Source organism: Balearica regulorum, chromosome 2 (genome assembly GCF_011004875.1).
Source record: "Balearica regulorum gibbericeps isolate bBalReg1 chromosome 2, bBalReg1.pri, whole genome shotgun sequence".
Lineage (NCBI taxonomy): Eukaryota > Metazoa > Chordata > Aves > Gruiformes > Gruidae > Balearica > Balearica regulorum.
Genome location: NC_046185.1, coordinates 143,428,256 through 143,450,175, shown reverse-complemented (window position 1 = coordinate 143,450,175; position 21,920 = coordinate 143,428,256). Strand labels below are relative to the sequence as shown.

Genomic DNA, 21,920 nt, shown 5'->3' with positions numbered 1-21,920 from the left:
TGTTGGAAGAGGGAAAAATGTGTTTGCAACAGAGAAGATAAGCCTATTTTTTTAAAGGCAGTGCATAAGTGAAATCTTTAAAGGACAAGTACATTGCTACAACATTATCATCCACTCTCAAGTGAGAGGGATGAGCTAAGGTAACAAAAGATGGGCATAGGTGAACATACTATCCAAAACCACAAGCAAAGAATTCAGGAAAGCTCATGAGAATAGGATTCTGTTGCATCTTGTAAATCTCATTTATATTACAGATTCAAGCTATCCATAAGCAGAGAGAAATGGTAAATAAATCTTGGGAAAATTTCTTGACTCGAACATCAAACTACGAGGCATTGAAGGTAACAAATCTGAGTGATGCAGCAAAACTTACGTTCACAGTGTAGTTATAATAATTGGGAAGTTCCCAAAATACATTTCTTAATGAATTATGAGGATATTCAAGTAGAAGTTACAGTAAATTTTATATTTGCACAGACATCGAAGAATGAACCAGAAGATGTATTGACAAAGCTACGCAATTTTTGATTCTTCTGCTCTTCTGTGATGCTATGATTTGCTGTTCTGATTACAGTCACAAATTAGGGATCCACATTGTTTATGCACTTGTAATTGGGGGGGGGGGGGGGGGGGATATGGATATGTGTATTTGTCCTGAAATTGTTGAAACTAAAAGTCTGGTCATTCTTTTCTTTATTTTTTCAATACTAAATTCCCTATTTTTAATACAGCAGACATCTTTCAAGATGGGAAATACTTTATGATTAAAGGAGTTTTTTTTAGCAGTATTTGTGCTTTTCCAAAAGAACATAAAAAAGAGTCCTGGTTAGGTTGCTATTCAGCAGGACCTTGACAAGCTGGAGGGACAGGCTGCCCAAAAGCTCATGCAGTTCAGGAAAAGAAAATGTGAAGTCTGGGATGTATTAAGGTCATTCATCAGTACAGCCTGGGGACTGACTGGTTGTGTAGATGTGTGCTATATATGAAGCAACGAGCTGAACATGAGGCAGCAGTGTGCTCTTGTGGTGATGAAGGCTAACAGCACATATGGTTTCTACATTAGGAAGAATATAGCCTGCAGGTCATAGCAAGGGATTATTCCCTCCTCGGCTATGTGAAGCTATGTCCATTTATTCTGTTCTCAGGCCCCCAATATAAAAGAGAGTCACAAACCAGAGGGAGTGTACTTACCATTAAAGGCCAACAGAATTATCACCTCATTTATTTTGTCATTTTGTTTTATATTTTATAACAAGTGCAAATGATACCATTCATTCTGATGAAAACAATTTTGCCTTTTTTTCTAACGATCTTTAGAAAGCGAAAAGGCTTCAGGAAAAGTCAATAGAGGCTTCCAGATCTAAATCAAAGACTCAAAATGGAGCAGTCCATTCTACTGATATTAAAGGCCTCGGTACAACAGTAAGTAATTCCCAATGACACTGGTTTATTGTCATTAATGTGTAAGTGGTTTGCCATTTATTCTGGCTCTATATGTACTGCTGCTTACTCTTTCTTTAATAATGTTTATGTTGGCAAGATCCAAGTATGTAAGAAAGAATCTGTTACTCCTGCAAAGTACCACTTCCCCTTCTGACATATCCTCAGACAACACATAGGTGGTCAGAATGAGATTCAGATCTGAAAATTACTCGTAAAAAGTGTGGGCAAGATGGTCCCTATGCTACTTGACATGTACCTCTTGTGGGACAGCCTTTCATGAACACCTTGCTGAGGTCAAGACCTTCTTTATTTATTGTTGAGTAAATCTGTGCAATCTCTAACACATCACTAGAGATGTCCTTTGTCAGTAAATGTGTTCCTGACTATCTGCAGATAAGCCACTCATTGCATCTGCAGAAAAGATTTATTTTTTTTCTCATTTCTGTCAGTTAATTGCAGTGTGAGAAAATAAAAGCCATTGCTAAGATCTTATTTGGGTGAAACAGCATATTTAAGTGTTGAATGTTGACAAACAAGTAAGATGTGGGAGAATCTCCACTCCAGCCAGTAACTGCTTTTGAGCTAGCTGGATGATTTCTGTGTAAGTATCACAGCTCAGGAGTATTTTAGGGGAGGGATAGCTTCTTGGTTGCTTATAAGTTACTCCTAATGTAAGGAGAAACAAGGATGAAAAAACATGAGGTGCTGTTTTCAAACTTGCACAAAGACAAAAGATATTGTATTATCATGGGCTGTCTGATGTGAATGAGTAATGACAACTAAGGTGGCTGCATCCTGAAAAAGAAAAGAGGCAGTTCACGTTTGATGTGAGGAAGAAAGGAAGAGCTTAACAGGAAGCAAGGGGATGGTCTCAGAGTGCTGGACTAGGATTTTTATCAAATTATCTTTGCCCTAAACTTCTGAAAGATATGGAGGGACACATCTGTGAAGGCAGGATGAAGTGTGCTGGAAAAATTATTTAGTTACCTGCATATATCAGTGAGACTGTTAATCAGCAATACTTTGCAGAAAGTATCTGAAAAATTTAGATATGAATATGAGTATTCTGGAAATTGTTAGTAGAGAGAAATACATTGTTAGATTTTATTTTAAAGACTTGGACCTCAAGCCAAGATTATTAATTTCTTTGGAGGGAGAGGATTTAAGAAGAAAATACCTTCATGGTTCTGTAATCAATATTTCAACAACTGTAGACAAAACCAAGGAAAATGTTAGTCCATTTTACAGAATAAGTGTATTAAGAAAACAAACACATCAACAACATTGGATAAAATTCCTTGGGTACATTGGTTAGAAGAATTACAAATTACAGATATGGCTGGCAATTTTTTTCACAGAAAAATCTTCCCTCCTGACTGCCAAACACCCTTAGTAGAGAGAGATGAAAATTAAGCTAAGATGGTTGTTGCAGACCAGTCAAGGTCAAGTAATCAAACATGTGAGCCATGTGCACTCAAAGAGTCACATATTGTTTGTTTTAGTAGGTCATGGTTGGAAGATAGAGGTGTCACTCAGGGATTTTTATTCAAAGACGTTAACTTATTCAGTGTAAAGAGTAGTGATGAGACCAGAAAGTGTATGTTTCTCTCAGTCTTGGAGTTTTCCTGGAGCAGTAGTTATAGACAATTGCATTCTGAGAGAAACAGGGTCTGTTCCCTTTTTTTTCTTTGAAGCGTTAATGTATAGTGAAATTCTGAAGACAAAAACTGTGGCTGATATTATATACAAATCCAAATAACATTGCACAAACTTGTATGGTAATAAAGGCTTGATTTTCTTTTCCTCTATTCATAAGATCAGACATGAAGGCAGAAAAGCAGAGTACATAAAGGTACCTGCTGAAAAAACACTCTGTCTTTTCCTGTGTATTGATGGGAACAATTTGTGAATTCAGTATAAAGGATAGTTTGAGTGGACTGCGGAAACCTCAGCATGCATCTCGACCAGTGAATAATATTTTTGAAAGACAGTTCATGATTTAACTCTCATTTCAAATGCTAACATGAATGTCAAGCAATGCATTTATTTTGTTTTCCAGATTGGATCTGGTCGCTTAGTAACTGTTGAAAGTACACCTCCTCAGTTAATTGGAGGGCCACTGGCTGTTACAGACCTTGCTGTTAGAAAGCCCTCTGTTTGTGAAGGAGCCTTAAAAAAGATCAAAAGAGTTAAAACGTTGGACTCAGTCAAGAAAGATTTGGTGCAAGTAGAATAGATAGTGTTCTGAACAGTGCTTCTAATATTTTAGTTAACTGTATGTATATTTTAGATACAAGATAAAATCTGTTTGTAATGCTTTGATGAATTGCATAGAATATGTTGAGAGTAAAGTTATATTTTGTCTTAACTAATATAAACATGGGGATGATTTATTAATAAAGTACCCTGTACCATATGGTACAAAGGTATGTTGAGTTTAATAATTTTGTGTGCTAGTGTCAGGTTACCCTGATCTACTATCAGTAGGTCCACTATTTAGGTTTTTATCTCTTGTTGACACATTCCGCACGTTGCAGTTAAAGTATCTCCTTTTTTTGAGCAGGGTGATGAACCTTCACATAAACAAATTCAGTTCTTCGTTTTCCTGGATACTGTACCAACGTGGGTTTTGTCTAAGTCCATTTTGTTTCTTGAATTGTCACCATTAGCATCAAGACTTCTGACTTCTCTCAGTTTTCCTCTAAAGACTCACTGAGAAGTTTGTGCCAACAGTTTCTCTGAGCCTGTTGGAAAGACATGCTGGAATGTCTGCTCTTCGTGGGTTTCTCACGGCTCTTTAACTGATCTTACTATTCTAAATATTTCTTGGGTTATTGCCCATATTGTTTCTAATAAGAACTCATGCTCTTCCACCCTAGCGCCTCAATACTGACACAAACTTAATGAGCAGCAGACCTTTTTGTAGATGACTGAGTTTCTAAGCTATTGTCTCCTTTCCTAACTTGGGCAAAGCCAGAATTTGCTATATTACAATAGAGTAAGATTCCCTGAGGCTGTTACTTCATTTTAAAACTAGTTGCTACCCATTGCGATGCACAAATTGCTGTGACATTGCAAGGGGTCCTGTGACATACAAGCTCTGGCACGTAGTCTGTCATTTTTGCCTCTAAGTAACGTTTTGAGAAAAGTACAAGCTTTCACTTTGTTAAATGCCAACTTGAAAAATGGAAATAAATTTGAGCTAAACAGGTAGAACTTAGTTTCCAACTCCCTTTTTTACTTCCTGAAAGAGGGATGGGGGAGGGGGGGTGTATAAGTGTTTCTTCAAAATGTGTTTGTCCCTGTAACAAGACATAGCAGTGCTGGCATTAAAAATTAAGGCAGAGATTTTTGTTTAAAAATTGTCTACTTAAATTCTATAAAAAGGAGAACCTGAAGAAAATAATGAAATAAAACAAACCAGCTATATGAAACGGTACTAAACTTTAGAGAAATCTCCACATGTTTAGTTTCCAAAGATCAGAAGCATTTTCTTATGGGCAGGTCTGTTAAACATTACATTGTGGAGTAAGACAGTCATCTAGTACTTCAAGCTAGAGAAATCGAGCTGTGCTAACTTCATTTAATTTTTATGCTAGCCCTTTGCTAATTGATAATTTTTAAGTATAATCTCATTTCATTATCACATTTTTTTTCCCAAAATTATCTGCATAAAATTTGTTTTCTCAAACAAGCCTGCATGTGTATTCCTTGCCGGCCAGCAAAAAAGGTAAGCTAGGGTATATAGAGATTATCTAACCAAAGTCCTCTGTGTCAAGTAAAGTCTTGCTCAGTTGTTTATGTTTATATTTCTCTGACAACTCTTCAGCAGCTGTACTGCTTTACTACTCTTTTAGAGAATGTGAAAATATATATACAGACTGGAGCCACACAAAGTACTCTCCATTGTCTTTTCACAATTAAAACCAAACAATAAATATTTGACTAGGAGAACCAAGACTGTGACAATTAGAGGGTTTTTTTATGTGCTTGCATATATGTGAATGTGTGGGTGACTCATTACTACTGGCAGCAAGGCACTGGCCCATTTTTTCCAAAAAAACATACAGCACTCCAATGTAGCAAAAGCTACAGCCGTACAGCGTAGCCAAGGTATGGATATAAAAGATCTTTTAACTGGAAATCAGTTTATGCTTATGTAAAAACTTTACATCAGGCACAAAGTGCCCCACAGCATTCCTCCCCCAACTGCATTGTGCTGCTGCTACAGGCACCCTGACCTTGCGGGCAAGTAGCTGCAAATGCTCTTGTTAGTTGTAATAAAGACTGGAGAAGAAAGGGGACAGAATTTCTCGAAATGCTTACATTTATACTTCATAAATGAATATGAACACAAGGCTTCACTGCAGCACAGACAGAATTTGATTTTGCCAGCCAGCCATGGACCACGGTCTGGCTGTCAGGGGGAACCCAAGAAAACTGGGCTTCCTCTTCCTGCTGTCCCCCGGGGATGGAGAGAGGGAGTGCTGCATACTGCTGGAGGAAAAAGTAATCCCATTCACTGCTAATCCCTCCTGGAGACACCCCAGGAGAAGCCAGTTGGCTTTCCTGGCTCTGTCAATGTCCACCTGGAATTTGTTTTGCTGCTGCTGCTTATGGTGCTGTGTTCATGTTGGTCACAATCACCTGCTCCTTGGCAGACACTGCAGGGTGACCGTAGCAGAAACTTCAAGCATTCGGGAGCCAATTATGGTAGATGCTAAGCACCTTTGTCTCCTATAAATTAAAACAAAGACTTACAGTCTGAGGAAAGAGGGAACTTTTAAAACTGCATAAAATCATAGAATCATGGAATGGTTTGGATTGGAAGGGACCTTAAAGATCATCTAGTTCCAAACTGCCATGGGCAGGGACACCCTCCACTAGACCACGTTGCCCAAAGCCTCATCCAACCTGGCCTTGAACGCTTCCAGGGAGGGGGCATCTACAACCTCTCTGGGCAACTTGTTCCAGAGCCTCAACACTCTAACAGTAAAGAATTTCTTCCTAACATCTCATCTAAATCGACCCTCCTTCAGCTTAAACCCATTACCCCTTGTCCTGTCACTACACTTCCACTACACTGGAAGGCTGCTATAAGGTCTCCCGGAGCCTTTTCTCCAGGCGAAAACAACCCCAACTCTCTCAGCCTGTCTTCATAGGAGAGGTGCTCCAGCCCTCTGATCAGCTTCATGGTCCTCCTCTGAACTTGCTCCAACAGCTCCACGTCTCTCCTGTACTGGGGCCCCCTGAGCTGGACGCAGTACTCCAGGTGGGGTCTCACCAGAGCGGAGTAGAGGGGCAGGATCACCTCCCTCGACCTGCTGGTCACGCCTCTTTTGATGCAGCCCAGGACACAGTTGGCTTTCTGGGCTGCAAGCACACACTGCCGGCTCATGTTGAGCTTCTCATCAATCAATACCCCCAAGTCCTTCTCCTCAGGGCTGCTTTCAATCCATTCCTCGCCCAGCCTGTAGCTGTGCTTGGGATTGTGCCGACCCATGTGCAGGACCTTGCACTTGGCCTTGTTGAACTTCATGCAGTTTGCACAGGCCGACCTCTCCAGCCTGTCAAGGTCCATCTGGATGGCATCCCTTCCCTCCAGTGTGTCGACCACACCACACAGCTTGCTGTCGTCTGCAAACTTGCTGAGGGTGCACTCGATCCCACTGTCCATGTCACCAACAAAGACATAAAACAGTGCCAGTCCCAGTACCAGCCCCTGAGGAACACCACTCATCACTGTTCGCCACTTGGACATTGAGCTGTTGACCACAACTCTTTGAGTGTGACCATGCAGCAAATTCCTTATCCATCAACTGGTCCATCCATCAAATCCATGTCTCTCCAATTTAGAGACAAGGATGTCATGCGGGACAGTGTCAAATGCTTTGCACAAGTCCAGGTAGATGACGTCTGTCGCTCTTCCCTTGTCCACCAATGCTGTAACCCCATCATAGAAGGCCACCAGATTTGTCAGGCACGATTTGCCCTTAGTGAAGCCATGTTGGCTGTCACTGGTGAGACTGACCAGCCTGTAGTTCCCTGGGTCTTCCTTTTTACCCTTCTTAAAAATGGGGGTTATGTTTCCCCTTTTCCAGTCAGTGGGAACTTCACCAGACTGCCAGGACTTCTCAAATATGATGGAGAGTGGCCTGGCCACTTCATCTGCCAGTTCCCTCAGGACCCGCAGATGCATCTCACCAGGTCCCATGGACTTGTGCACCTTCAGGTTCCTTAGATATTCTCGAACCTGATCTTCTCTTACAGTGGGTGGTTCTGCATTCTCCCAGTCCCTGCCTTCTGTGACCTGGGCAGTGCGGCTCAAGGATTTGCCAGTGAAGACTGAGGCAAAGAAGTCGTTGAGTACCTCAGCCTTCTCCGTATCCTGGGTAACCAGATTGCCTGTTTCATTCCAGAGGGGACCCACATTTTGCCTTGTCTTCCTTTTATCACTAACATACCTATAGATGCTTTTCTTGTTGTCCTTAACATCAAAATACCTTGCTCTGGCATTCAATTAAAAGATCACTAATACAGGAAACATTACCTTTAACATGTTATTACAGTTTTACACTTCTGTAGGTGATGAATAAATTTATTTGTAGGTGTGAACAAGGGGAATTTATTTATGACAGTTTATGACAGTTAAAACACTTTATTTGTTGCAAATCATAGAATCTTTAAGGTTGGAAAAGACCTCTAGGATCATCAAGTCCAACTGTCAACCCAACACCACCATGTCTACACGCTTTTTGAGTACCTCCAGGGACGGTGACTCCACCACCTCTCTGGGGAGCCTGTTCCAATGCAATACAATACACAGCTTTACAAACTGGCTATTGCTGGAACAGATTAGATGATGGCTCTCAAATAGCTGCTCACCATGACATACCAATTCCTGAAACTGCTGGCTTTGGGTGTGTCATGACTCCCTCTATTTGCTCAAAAGAAAAGGTGCATTTAAAATATTTTTTGTATCGGGAGCTTACAGTGATGTTCACAGGTAAGAGACATTTCCCACTGCTTTTGTACTCTCTCCAGAATACTGCAGGAGAAATATTTTACAAGATGCAGTTCAGTATTATTTATCTAAATGAACATTTGCAAACCTATGAAAATTGTTGGATATTTTACGAACTATATATGAGGTAGGCATTATGTGGGATGGATTTCTTGTTGCCGATGAAGGTTTATATCCTGTTAGTGTGTAAGTACTGTTTCCTACCATAATTAAACCCAGTTGGGGTCCCATAAAAGGCTAGAACACAACAGGGACTGAACAAGTTGTGTCACCCAAGGAGTAAAGCAGAGAACTAGTCAGCATCTCTGAGTGTTCCCATTTGTTTTGAGGGGCCCTGTGCCCAGAAGAAATGGATTAACTAGACAGGTAATCTCCCTGAACTAGCTTACCCATGCTGGATGGTTTCTTATAATGCTTGAGCAGTACTCAAGCCAGTCTCTCACTCTTTCAAACCACTTGATGCACGGGTCTCTTCTCAACTGTGATGTTGCCTGCTATGACAGGGATGATTGTATCACCTTATTTACCTGTATGATTGTGTAAATAAAGAGCAGTCTTGTGTAAAGTACTGTTCTTAATGTAATGTGGTAGTGGTTTTGCAAATAACATGTCAATAGGCAAGAAAATTACTACTAGACAGACCTTGCTGCATAGAAAAATACTTTAATTAATCCATAGCCTAGACTAAGCAGTGATAAAATACAAAGTTTAGACTGCACAGGACATTACAATGAGCATAATCCTTCCCTTTAGCTTGATGTCACGCTTTTTTGCAATTCTTAAAAGTAAAGTTGATTGTATGTGCAAGACACTGTATAAAATGTTTGTTGGCATTTTCTCCATTGCTTAACGTATAAAAATATATTGGGTTTCCATCAAAATTAACTTTTAAAAAAGATAATTGTTGGAAAAGATGAGCCTCTACAAAAATACGACACTGGTTCAGACTTACAAGCTTACCTGAGAGAACAAAAGTGCTGACTGAAAACACAAAAGCATTCACACATGCAATGGGAAAAAGGCGACCTTGGTAGATTGCAAGACAGGAAAGCAAAAGTGACAATGTGGGAGCTCGCATATTTCTGAGTTTAGCAGTGATTAAGTACTTCATACAGAGGGGAAAAACCCCCATTGAACCATGCCAATGGATTTGTCTAAACATCTCCAGTATATATCTGCTGTGCTTTTGTGCTCCTTCATTTTGATGTCGCCTTGCTGAGGTATCTTCATTTTCTCCCCTTGTGGCCTAAAATGGGTTGGTGAAAGCGGACCCTGCAAGATTATGAAAGAAAGATAGTTATTTTCCAAGCAATGTGGTCAGGAATGCTAGGATGAAAAGATCTCCGTGTTCAGTCTGGAAACCTAAAACATCTGACTGGGTAGGTCAGAAAAAAGTCTATTGCTGAGGAGGAAGGAAGCACGCAGATCCAGGATTTGTTGGTAAGATATAAAGCCAATCACCTATATGATCTCAGTTCAGACTCATCCCAGACCACTATGACCAGAGTTTGTCACTGTTCAATGATTCACAGTGGCCATGAGATCGCGTTATGTGTCAGTAGTTTTAATGGGAAGAACAGGGTTCAAGCCGTCAGGGATTTGAGCTTCCCTTCGCACAGAGGGTCAATTCCCCAAAGTTGAGACTGAAGTCTAAATACCGGTTTGAAGTACAAACTTTTAGTATCATAAAACGTGCATTTATATGCACACAGTGATAAACAGAGAATGCAGCATCCTTTTCCACACACGCCCACATGCATACTTGACTTTTTTTTACACTTTGTTATGTATAGAAATGTAGTACTCTTACTACTGTTGACTCGTGTTGTGAAAGCAGCTACCATTCAAGGATGCAAATACTTTTGACAAGTGGAGACAGAAAACTGGAAATGACTATACTGAGTTGTCTAAACAATCAGGGATGAGAATGGAACAGTGGTTCAGTTTAATGTTAGTACATAACAGACTAACACTGTATCCTATAGTTACCTTCTAAAGTTCTGTGTGAGTATGTGGAAGAGTATTTGGGAGACATTAATTGTCTTCTGCCCATTCCATGGGATCTTGAGAGCACACAGTCTACATACATATCCCAGAAGTTCTGGGCTAAATCATTGAAGAGTTCGTTGTGCTTGGGCTTAGGGGATTCCTTTAGGAACATCATGAAATCCCAGAGAGCAATAACCGTATCTGCTACCTTGAGTTTCTTCATTTCCACCAGCCCATGGGATGACACCTCCCAGCACTGATGGTCAATCTGACCCAGGCTTGGAGGAGTTTCTTTTGGATAGTCTAGATTGGCATAAACCACATTCAGTGTCAAAATACAGCCCAGCTGAAGATACCACCTTCTTTTCCATACAAATTCCATATTCCAAGAAGATACCTGAAAGAAAGTGTATAAAAATCACAGTGATTCTGCCATTATGTAGTTCATTCTCACATAACTTTCAAGGATACCTCAAGAGATGATTTATGCTTTGTGGTTCTGCATAATACTTTATTCTTACAGAACAATATTTCTTATCAAACCATGGAATGAATACCAGTCAATAAATCCTAACGCTGGAGCTAGGTTTGCACCTAGAAATTATTAATGTTGTTTAGAACATGAAAACCTGAAGCAGAAAGTCTGATGTGATCGTAGCCTATGTCAGAACTGCTCCTTGAGCTCCTTTAAATTCCTGCGCTTAGATTATCAGTAAAATCAGATTAATAGCAGATGCTGAAAGAATCCTAGTGGTATTCCATTTTAAATGATTGCAAACAAGTAACAGAGTTATAAATAGCCAGTCTTTCATGCACCAGTCCAACTCAGAGAGGTGGTAAGGAAGGAACAGTAAACCAGACCCCTACACTGTATTGGGTGAGCATAGGCAGGTTATGAACTCATTCAGTAGCTGTTGCAAGACCAGAAAAAGGTATATTGCTTTCTCGCTTATGTTAGAAAAATAACAAAACTTTTGGCACAATTATTTCTAGCATATATGGAAAACACAGAAACTATCTGGAGAACAGGAGATGGAAAGAGTAATAACACTGGAGGCATAACAAGGACTTCAAATACTACAGAATATAAAGTCATTATTATGCATGTATTACTTCTGGGAAAGCTGCAGGTTTCCTGTGATGCATATTCCGTATACTTGAAGCAGGTTTAGACAGAACATGACTAAAACACCTGATTTTTTTTTTTTCTCAGTCCTTTCAACCGAGATAAAGTGCAGAGGAAGAGAAAACATTAAGGGAAAACTAACCAAAAAAACTCAGACAAGTTAACACAGGATGAAGTCTGAAGATGACAGTCAAGACTCTCAGATAGTACCCCTTATTTTGGTGCCCTAAATCAATTCTGTGTCAAATTGCTGGTGCCATGCTCATTCCCACTGCTTCCAATCCCCTTGCCAATTCAGAATGTAAAATAAAATTACAAAATTATGTGAGGTTTTGTGCAGATACAAGGCAAGGTTTTGGGCAAATTTTACTGGGAACTTGGCCAGAATTGCAAGTGCGCTCTCCCACTCAAAATATCTTTGGGTACTGGCAATATGAAAAGTTAGTCTATGATGTCTTCAAAGTGTTAACTTTGAAGTGTTAACTTCTAGTGATGCAATTAAAGAGAGGATAATCCACAGATAATACAACATATATATATATGAACTGTCTATAAGAAGACAGAGTTGAGGTGACCCCGTGGAGTTCACACCAAGCTGGGTCAGTACACAGGACAGCTTGAAATAGGCCCTTTAGCTGTGGCTTCAGGGTTCTGGGATGATTTCTAGTTTGAATGTGCCATTACGTTGCTGCAGCCACCTGAGGTTCCTAAACTCATGTATTCCTTACCTCACCTTCAGGACTGAAGGGTTGAGACAGACAGATACCCCCCAACCTAAATCCTTTCCGAAGTTCCCCTTGCTAGCTATATTTCAGCAGGCAGCAGAATTACCTGCCTCAGGATCCTGAGAGCTTATGAATATGCATTACAGTTTCTCTGCCTTGGGCTGTTAGAAAACTGGCTCCAGCAAACAAGCAGGGATAGAAATGCTTCTCTTCTCACTTCCACTGCACTATGCACCAGCATTTAGAGGAAGGACACGCTAGCAATTCAGCTACAAAGCAGGAAAACAGCAGCCAGGAAGCCACCAACATTTTGAGTTGTTTTGATTTCATGTTTTAATCCAGCTAAAACCTAAAATGCTAAGAGTCCACTTAAGCACCTCAAACAGGAGCAGAGACCACGACAAGCCTCACAGAGACTTTGAACTAGTAATCCCTACTAGTCAGTACAAGACAGACGAGTTTCACAAAGGCAGTAACTAAAGAGCCACAGTAGAAGTTATACTTACAGTGTTTCTGCGAGGAGATGGAAAACAGTAGCCTTGAAACAACAGTAATCAGCCACTTGGAGAAAAAGAAAGAAATTCCTGAGAGGGCTGCAAGTGCCTGGCAGCTGCGGGATGCTCCGGGGATGGGGGGATCACACTGCACAGGGACGACTCTGCCACTGGCACGGCAGCAGCAGCAGCAGCAGCATGAACTCAGGTGGGTGGGCAGGGCGGGAGGGAGCTGTGGCTGTGGCAGCACCACCTCTTTCTGCAGCAGGCACGGTCAGCCCAGCCCAGGCTGGGGTCTCACCTGGAGAGACTGCGTTTGTACGTGTGGGCGGGTGTGTTTGGCAGAGGGCTCTCAGAGGGACAAAAGTACAACGGATAGCAAATCTTCCTCCAAATCAGTAACGTGAATGTTCTCCCCTTTTTATAAATCCAGGTTTCCATCCGCAATCCTGTCTGCCCACCAGAACATGCACCCATCAAAGACAACATTTCAAAATAATGGAAACTGGACATACAGCCTAGAATTTATAGGCACAATGTGCATCCAATATTCCAGTCGCCTTCTTGACTCCCTGACTTGAGCTTGATGTTACACTACTTTTTAAAATCTCCCATAACTTAGTTGCTGGGGAGGTTTGTGATGCCATTTTATTTGTACTTGACCACATCCCCTCCAGAGGCTGGCACCAGCGCCCATGCTGCTCGCTGGAGTTCACGTCCCACCTCCACCAGCCAGCGGCAGCCCAGCTGCGCCAGTGGCTAAAGACTTCTTTTCTGGTGTTTTGTTTCTGGCCAGTTATTTTCTGTGCTAAGGAACTAGGCTCGTGTTTAGAAGAGCTCTGACTCTTACTTAGATTTCTAGTTATTTCTTCCATACATGTTCTTATGATACATCAGTTGTGATGTCTCAACAGATACGGAAGTGTAAGACCAAAAATAAAGAGATATTCTTGTTCCAGCTGCAGTGGATTTTCCATGCATCTATATGTTGTGGGTTAACGAAGCCAGACCCAGTACACTATACAAAATAACTTCTATATCCTGCTAGTAAAATGAAGTTAAGAACAGTTTTAATTGACAAGGATGTCAGGGAGCCCAGAAAATTAAAATTTGTGAAAAGCCTTGAAATCCTTTGACGGAAGATGATCTATGAGTGCAAAGTCTGCTCCTAAGTGCAAGCTTCTTTCCATAAATGTGCAATTCCGTTTCTCCCTCAGCCCTCGCAACTCCACACTCATCGAGCTGGATTTCTGGACCCCGTTGTAGGTATCTGTTGTGCCTAATTCTGGACAGGCTGCCCAAATTGAATTCTACAAGGCTGAGGGTTATTACAGCTATCTTGTCTCACATAATTAAAAAATAAAGCTTAGATTTCTCAACATGTACACTCAAATCACCTCTTAGATCACCAAGAAAAATGGATTGGGTCATACTCTGAAATGCAGAGTATTTTTGAGAGAACTCCTCATATGTTGCATACATACTTTTTAAACTCTCCAAGCAGACTTTTGCTTTCAAGGAAGGTCATCGGTCTCTCACCTTCAAAGGCACAAGAGTGTATTCAAAGTCTGTCAAAGTAAAACCATCAGCAGCCAACATCATTAAACTCAAAGCATTTTTGCAAATACACTGAATTTCTGTGCTGCTTTCTAACCTGCTGCGGTTCGATGTCATTCTAACTCCAGCTGCTTCTCTTTATATCACAAATTCCTACAGCTGGGGATATGCAACAAAATCAGTTATGAACAATGGCAATGCTATCGATCATGCCTCAGAAAATGTTTCGGGATTCCTGTGCCCACTTGTGCGCTAAAGGTGTGGATTTGCAACACTGAAGCCCCCCACTTCACGGGTGTCTCAGTGCAGCTCATCACTGTGCAAGGGAAGAGGAGTTTGTAACCTAAGAACTACTGCTTAAGGGATGTCCCAGCCCTTTTCCTATTGCTTATAATGGAAAGAGGTTGTTTTACTTTCCCCTTACCCACTGAAGGCTGGAAATGGCTCTCACCAAGAGAAAAAGGCTGGAGGTTCCTGTGGTCCAATGCCAGCGGTACCACAGTGGTAATTAAAACTTAGGTGCTGTCATTGGTCTGGTGACTGCCTCACAGAAATTACAACTTTGTAAAGGCTGCTTGAAGGTTCAGAGCACATGTTGGGTACCTGAGGCACTGGCACAGCTTAGCTCCCCCACAGCTTCCCTCCTCTTTAAAGACATAAAGGCCACTGATCAAAGTGTAATTAAAATGCTGCAGCTGGCACGCAGCAGAAAATCAGTTCACTCTGCAACTCTGGGTCCACGTAGGAATCGAACCCCGCTGAACCTATGCACAAAACCAACAGCTCTCTTCAAGGTTATGTGTGTAGTTCGACATCGGTAACTCTTCTGTGCGAGACGTTGCCTGAAGGAACAGTCTGCTTTGCAGCAGGAGAGGGCTGATGGAACTAAATTGCAGCTGCTCCTTTCTTGAATTCGAGTGTCACCCAACAGCTCAGGACTGTAATTTAAACTTTGTTTTTCTGTGCAGTACATTACCACGTATGAAAAGTAACGTACTCAGAATCGTGACGTCTGAGGCGCTTAAGTGTATAAAACTGGTAACAGTCCCCGTTCCAGAGGGCTTCCCCTCTCTAAAGGAAGGCACAGCTGATGAGAACGTTGGACAAATACATAGCAAAATTGGGTGTGCTGGGGTTTCACAACATGCTTTGGTGGAGTACAACATGACAGGAACAGCCTGTTCTTTCAAGTAGAAATGTAATAATTTCTGTCATAAAAAAATATATACAGTACTTGGCAAATACAAACCCGCTCTGTAATGACAACATTCAGAATAACCAAGCTATCTTCTGGAAGCCTTTCCAGCTAAGCAATGTAAACACTGGTTCAAAATCTTGTTTCAAAAAAATAAGCCGTGTTTGAACCTACACAGCTATATAAAAGAAAACATCTGGAAGACTGGATAGTTAGTTTATCCCTGAACTCCTTGTATCACTGAAAGGAGCTAAAGCTGTATTAGATGTAATTACCCCTTGAAATTCTAAAGCAGCATTCATGACCAATGAGATAAAAGCATTAGGAAGGCTGGACAAGGAGCCTACCTTTAAGAAAGCTCCTTCATATCATTAACTGAAACAGCTTTTAGGAAGTTTTCAAGTTAAGAAAAGCTTTTCCTCTTTTTGTTTGCTTTATGCACTATCAAATTTATTAGCGTGATTAATTTCACAGTGGAACAGCCAAAATTTCAAAGGCATTTGCAGGCACGTAACCAAGTGGGCAGTCGCACAGCTGCCTGGCCGCTGCATCAACTCCTTCTTGTCATTTCATTCCCGCTTAAAACATCTTGGTGCAGTAGCACAGGACACTGGTGCAAACACAGCGATGTCCTTCTATTCCAACAGCCACTGACGGCAGCCCTCAATCCCTGTTCTTCATCCTACAGATGTTTTTTATCACGCTCCTCTTGCTTTTCCTAATCTAGTTAATAAATTCACCATGTTTAACCTTAAAATGAGGTATTCCCAGAACACAACTATAGCAATCAAAATGCTAAGGAATAGATTTTTTCTCAGAAAATCCTTTCAAATAAAAAATTCTCTTTTTAAAGTGCCACCTCATCAACAACATTCTCCTAAAAATCTATTTATGTGAAAATTCTTCAATAACATCTAAAAATTCACCTCCCCAAGCTAAAAAGGTTCTGAAGGCTAACTTTCATATTTCATTTTCCTTTATGGTGTTATGCATCTTTGTCAGTCAAGCACCAAGGGATCATCACCAATGGGAGAATGCCACCTGCAACAAGGATGAACCCATGAATTTAAATTGTCAGAAATCAAAATTATTGACAAGTAATAATCCTGCAGGATCTTACATGAAGTTTGTAGGATGGAAGCACCAAGAACAAAGACACTGAGCATGTTTGTTTATTCAGTAAGTATTATTACAATTTCTATTTCACAACAGGTAAGGTCAAAGAAAGTCAATCTGTTACCATCTTCATAAAATCTAATTTGCCTGAAAGCTACGTGCTTCACTGTGAGGGTGGTGAGGCACTGGAACAGGTTGCCCAGAGAAGCTGTGGATGCCCCATCCCTGGAAGTGTTCAAGGCCAGGCTGGATGGGCCTTTGGGCAACGTGGTCTAGTGGAGGGTGTCCCTGCCCATGGCAAGGAGGCTGGAACTAGATGATCTTTGAGGTCCCTTCCAACCCAAACCATTCTATGATTCTGTGATTCTACATGAAAGCTTGGCTTGTAGGTGAAAGCCCTTAAAACCAGAGACCCTGTCCATGTACTCGGGAAAGCAGATTTTTTTCAGCTAGTGACTAAATATAAATGGGATTTGGAGAAAACTTGTGTTGTGTTCTCCACTTTGCAGGCATTCAGGAAGAGTTCCAAAGATGCAGCATATGCCATGTGTACACCCACGGACTCCAGCACATCCATTTCACAGTAAGCTTTATGAGATGGGATTAAAGACAAAAGTGGCTATTTCTGTGATTTTGTGGTTTTTAATTGATAACCAAACCTAGGCAAAAGAAAGTGTTTCCCTCAAAATTCTTCCAACATCGATAGTTCTTCTATAGCATGAGTTTTGAACTGTTGGTACTTCGGCTTATTCATTATTGCAATTGAGGTGCCTCCATCTAGTGGCACTTCATTACACTGAAGAGCATGTCCTTGGCATTGGTTAAATCTCTTTTTTTTTTTTTTTAAATAAAATTGTAAAAGTAATACATAAATTTTTTAGAACATCTGGACCTCGGATATGTTGGTATAGTTTTTCTTTCAACTAGAAAGACTTTTATGCCAGCTTCACAGCATTGCAATGAACCGTTGTGTGCGTGTTCAGAAAGACAAGGAAAGAAAATTGACTTGCATTTTTTAATTATTTCAACTGTACTTTAAAATAAAGCTATGTTGCTGAAATAGTTCAGCTTAATTTTTAAATATTTCTATCGAAGTTACTTCAAAGTACAAATTTCAAAAAACTGCTGCCAGAAGCTTTAAAATTGTTGTGGAAAGAGATTTTATGGCTGCTTCTTGTTAGAGCTGATGACAGCAACACTACCTAGTGATTTATATCATGAGAGAAAAGAAACAGAGTGGTAAACCCGTGATTTGGTGTAGCAGCACCCTTGTGATTTTCAGGTGATCACATACAAGTATGTGAGGTATGAAATAAGAACAGGAAGAGTAGGAACTGAAGCATTATTTAGCATGAAACTCAGAATATACATTGACTACGTATAAATCAGTTTGGAGAGCTTTAAAACACTATCAGCCTTTTGTATGACTGAATTATAGCTATCTCTGTGACTACACATCTGCACGCTCTTACGTAAACAGGATTCACTGAAGATAAAGAATTGAATCACCCTCTGCATCACTGATTAGCAGTGTCTGAAGTAAAGAAATAACAGAGTGCTGTTCTACGACCAGGCTTGACAGCGAAGTGCTCACAGCCCTGCTACTGAAGTTCAAGTATGGCACACCCACTAGTGATTAAACAGCCAACGCAAAGCAAAAGATGACAGAATAAGTGCTGCCTGGCAAAATGGCATGTCTCTTCAAGTGACCAGATATATTTTTGAAGCAAAGCATTTAGAAAATAAACCATCTAAACATCCTCGGAGTTTTAAATGGTTCCGTTTCAGTATTTTTTAGCATCGTGTATGGGTGATCATGTACTCACAGGGACAAAAGGTTCTAGAAAATGCACAATGGCACATTTCATATGAAATGTTACTTAATTCCCTGCTGGTATGAGCTTGGTGGCATGAACTTGCTCAGTGCTGAAATAAATCTGGTGTTATATCAACGGACTTAATACCTTCAACTCACAACATACACAGGAGACCAGTTTTTCTTTATTTCTCCTTTTTGAGGTTGAGTTGTGGATTGATTGCATGAGTTGAATTAACATCACTTAGTAGCTCTGCTGGCATCTCTGGACCAGTCTATACATTAACCTGTTGTTGGATTCGACCTCCTGCTGTGTGTTAAGGAAGTTCAGCACACTGAACATAAGGCTCTGCTAAGCCGGCAAGCTACAGACCCTGTTGCTCTCAACAGTACTAAATTCAAACAGCATGCACCACAAAAGCAGAGCAAAGCATGAAAACACATGGTAATTTGATATATACTTGTACTGGTATCCAGGGAGAGCTCAGGGCCCATGATTGATCCTTGAAGACCTTCATTGATAACCTTCTTGCCATCTGCAACTTCCCCGTGCTTTCTTCACCTCACTTAAAAGCTCTTTAGCTTATCTCCTTTTCTCTATTATTTTCTATACAATGCCAGCATTGCTTTACTGAAGCAACAGTAGCACAATCTAACTTTTGCATCAGTAAGGACCTCTGAACCTCGTCTGCTACTCAGATCGGACTGACAAGTCTTTCTCATACTATGAACCATGAATCTAGACATAATGTTCTGCTATTTGTACCACAAATTGGCATGGTAACACAGAACAGAAAGGTCCTCCTGAATGATAGGGCCTAGTTCCCTGCCACTACAGAAAGCTCTGTTGTACAATCGCCTCATAAATTTATCAAGCGCCATATTAAAAACAGATATATTTTTGTTCCCACTAATTCCACAGAAGAGCTGTTTCAGAATTTGATTGCTGTAATGACTAGAAACATTCTTCTAATTTCCTGATATAATTATTAATGAATAGTACATATCTGTCTGGTCTTGTGTCAACACTGCCCTGCAAATTAAATGGTTTTCATCCTTCATGTGTACTTTCCTGATATATTTATAGACAGCACTCATATCTCCTCTTTGGTTTTGTTTTATTGAAGTAAACAAGCTAAGCCATCCTAAAATCTGTTTGTACAAAAGGATCTCAAGCTCTCTGGTGATGGACCTAACCTCCTTCTACCCCTCTTTCAGTTCAACCTTAGCTTATAGAACAATTGATTAGAAGTTTTCACAGTACCCCAAACGAGATTTCACCAGGGCCTTCAGCAATGACATTAATACCTCCCTACTTTAAAAGGAAATACATCTCCTGAGATACTCTCTGTACTTATGATGATTTTTAAGTATCTATCATTACCAGATTTCATTGGTATGCTCTTAATGATTTTATCAGGGCTACTACAAAAAATATCAAATCAGACCACCCTAAAACCAACCCTTCAAGCCTGACATCTTCCTTTTCAACCTTACTTGTGGCTACCTCCCATCACAATTTCTCTCCTAATGCCCATATTCTCCTTCCTTCCCAACTGATACCATATCAAATGTTTTATCAATAGGGCATTATTATGGCAAATTTGGATTTTTCCAAAGCTTTGCATGAGACTGAGACCAGGCTTTGGGGTTTGTAGCTGGCCAGGTCACTTTTCTTATTTTCAAAGATAAGTAATTACAGACTGGGTTGGCACTGAGGAAATGCATACTTTGAATTTGGAGAATTTAACTTAAGCTCACTAGATGATGGTCACATTTATATCACTGAAAAATCTTCTACTCTAAAAATTCCATCAGAGTATGATACAAGCATGTCCAGTTGGTAGAAATTTTACATATTTTTAGCTGAAAGAGAATACGTAGTTGATTGATTGGTAAAAATAACACGGAACAGCAGAAAAAGCAGGTCAGTAATAGTCAACAGAGTGAGCTTTTTAATGTTTTGTTTCCATGCATGTAGGTGGAAAGAAAAGGCTCACAAAAGGGACTAAGGCCTTCTAAAAATACTACTAAAAACTCCCATGGAATACGTCACTTCAAGACAAAAAAAACATTTTGTACTGTAGTATCTTGCAAAATTGCATTCAATTGAACTATGTTGTTATTTTATTCATTCATCATCAAAAGCCATCAGGAATAATCATTCTGAATGACAGCCACGCTTCTTCTGTACCCGCTTCTGAATAACCCAACTGCAAAATAAACAGTTTGCTTTTTTAAGTAAGCAAGAGAAGTGTGGGTCAGCTGAAAAGCACAGGATTAGGAATCTGGATTTATTCTTACCTGATTTTAAAAAAAATAATTCCTCATTTATGTCTAAAATTTTAGCAAATTGAAGGTTCCTTTACTCTAATTAACCAATGACTATTTAGAACTATATATAGGTAGGGTTTTTTAAACATAGGTATTGGCCTAACTTTTATAGTGTACAAAACAAAGCAAAATTACAGCAAACATAAAGACCAAACAATAATACGCAGAAGAATCTAACTACGTAACTACTATTTTGCATATATTTTGTAAATACAGTTTCCAAATCTGGTGTCTGAGGCCACGAAGCAACTAAGAAACAAAACTAACCAACAACTAACAAAAGCAAATTTACATTCTTAAAATGGCACTGGACAACACATGTTGTGATAAATCCTGGATACTGCTTAAACATTCTGTTGGGCCATTTAGCACAACACTCTTTTCTAAATTGGTTTATTATTATTTAAAAGATAAAATCCATTGTTGAACTTATTTTTAGTATTAAATTACTCTAAATGGTAATGATTCTCCTCAGGTAGTTAACAATAGCAACTGAGAATGTATGATTGTGTGGAAAGGCTGTAAGAAGGCACAGAACAGTATTTAATTTTTCATGAAGATTTGTGCTTTAAAAAAAAACCACTGAAAATACGCTCATACTATCTGAAAAATACTTCTCTACAAAATAAAGACTTATGAAAGAACTAACTTGGGGGCATTTTTTCACCAATTTTACCCTTCTGACCTTACCGATGTCATGATTTATACAAAAAATTCTCATTTGTGACCATTTAAGAAACAGAAAGCACTGTAAACCTTATTAAAGCCATATACTTTCAAGATGGTCATCCTTATCCTGAAAATCAGCCTCGTAGAAAGGTCAGGTCCCAATTTCTTGAGGGAGAGCACATTAGCAATATGATCAAGAGGCTTTAAAGGGTCCAACTCCATGGGCAAAGCCAACAGTCGATGCTGTATCTAATCAGCATACAACTTCCAGGGAGAACACGCTGCTGGAGATTGCAGATCTTGCCCGACACCTCGCAGCTCCGACAGCCTGGGCTTTGCTCTCCCCTCAGGCTTCCCTGCCCGCACCTCGGCGCGAAACGCCCCTGCGCCTCTCGGTGCTTTGCGGGTTTGGGAGGACTGGAGCGAGGGGCT

The 21,920-nt window shown here is 40.3% G+C and overlaps 2 protein-coding genes across 5 annotated transcripts in view; one reads left to right on the top strand and one right to left on the bottom strand.

The window, feature by feature from the left end:
* CFAP69 (cilia and flagella associated protein 69) overlaps positions 1-19,546 on the top strand; it is a 42,629-nt gene extending 23,083 nt beyond the window's left edge. For 3 of the 4 annotated variants that reach the window (XM_075746222.1, XM_075746226.1, XM_075746225.1), the window contains 3 exons: positions 255-341; positions 1,318-1,422; positions 3,503-4,656. In XM_075746222.1, the coding sequence (XP_075602337.1) occupies positions 255-341; positions 1,318-1,422; positions 3,503-3,679 (369 nt within the window). In that variant the 3' untranslated portion in view covers positions 3,680-4,656. Of the gene's footprint in view, positions 1-254; positions 342-1,317; positions 1,423-3,502; positions 4,657-17,178; positions 17,253-18,149 lie in introns of those variants that run through there. The other variant, XM_075746224.1, reaches the window with a different exon arrangement.
* FAM237B (family with sequence similarity 237 member B) lies at positions 10,434-10,847 on the bottom strand. The gene has a single exon (XM_075747200.1). The coding sequence runs from the start codon at positions 10,836-10,838 to the stop codon at positions 10,434-10,436; it is 405 nt and encodes a 134-aa protein (XP_075603315.1). The 5' UTR covers positions 10,839-10,847.
* Positions 19,547-21,920: the final 2,374 nt, after the last annotated feature.

Excerpts from the sequence above, each read along its gene's own strand:
- FAM237B (XM_075747200.1), bottom strand. The coding sequence starts at position 10,838 with ATGGAATTTGTATGGAAAAGAAGGTGGTATCTTCAGCTGGGCTGTATT.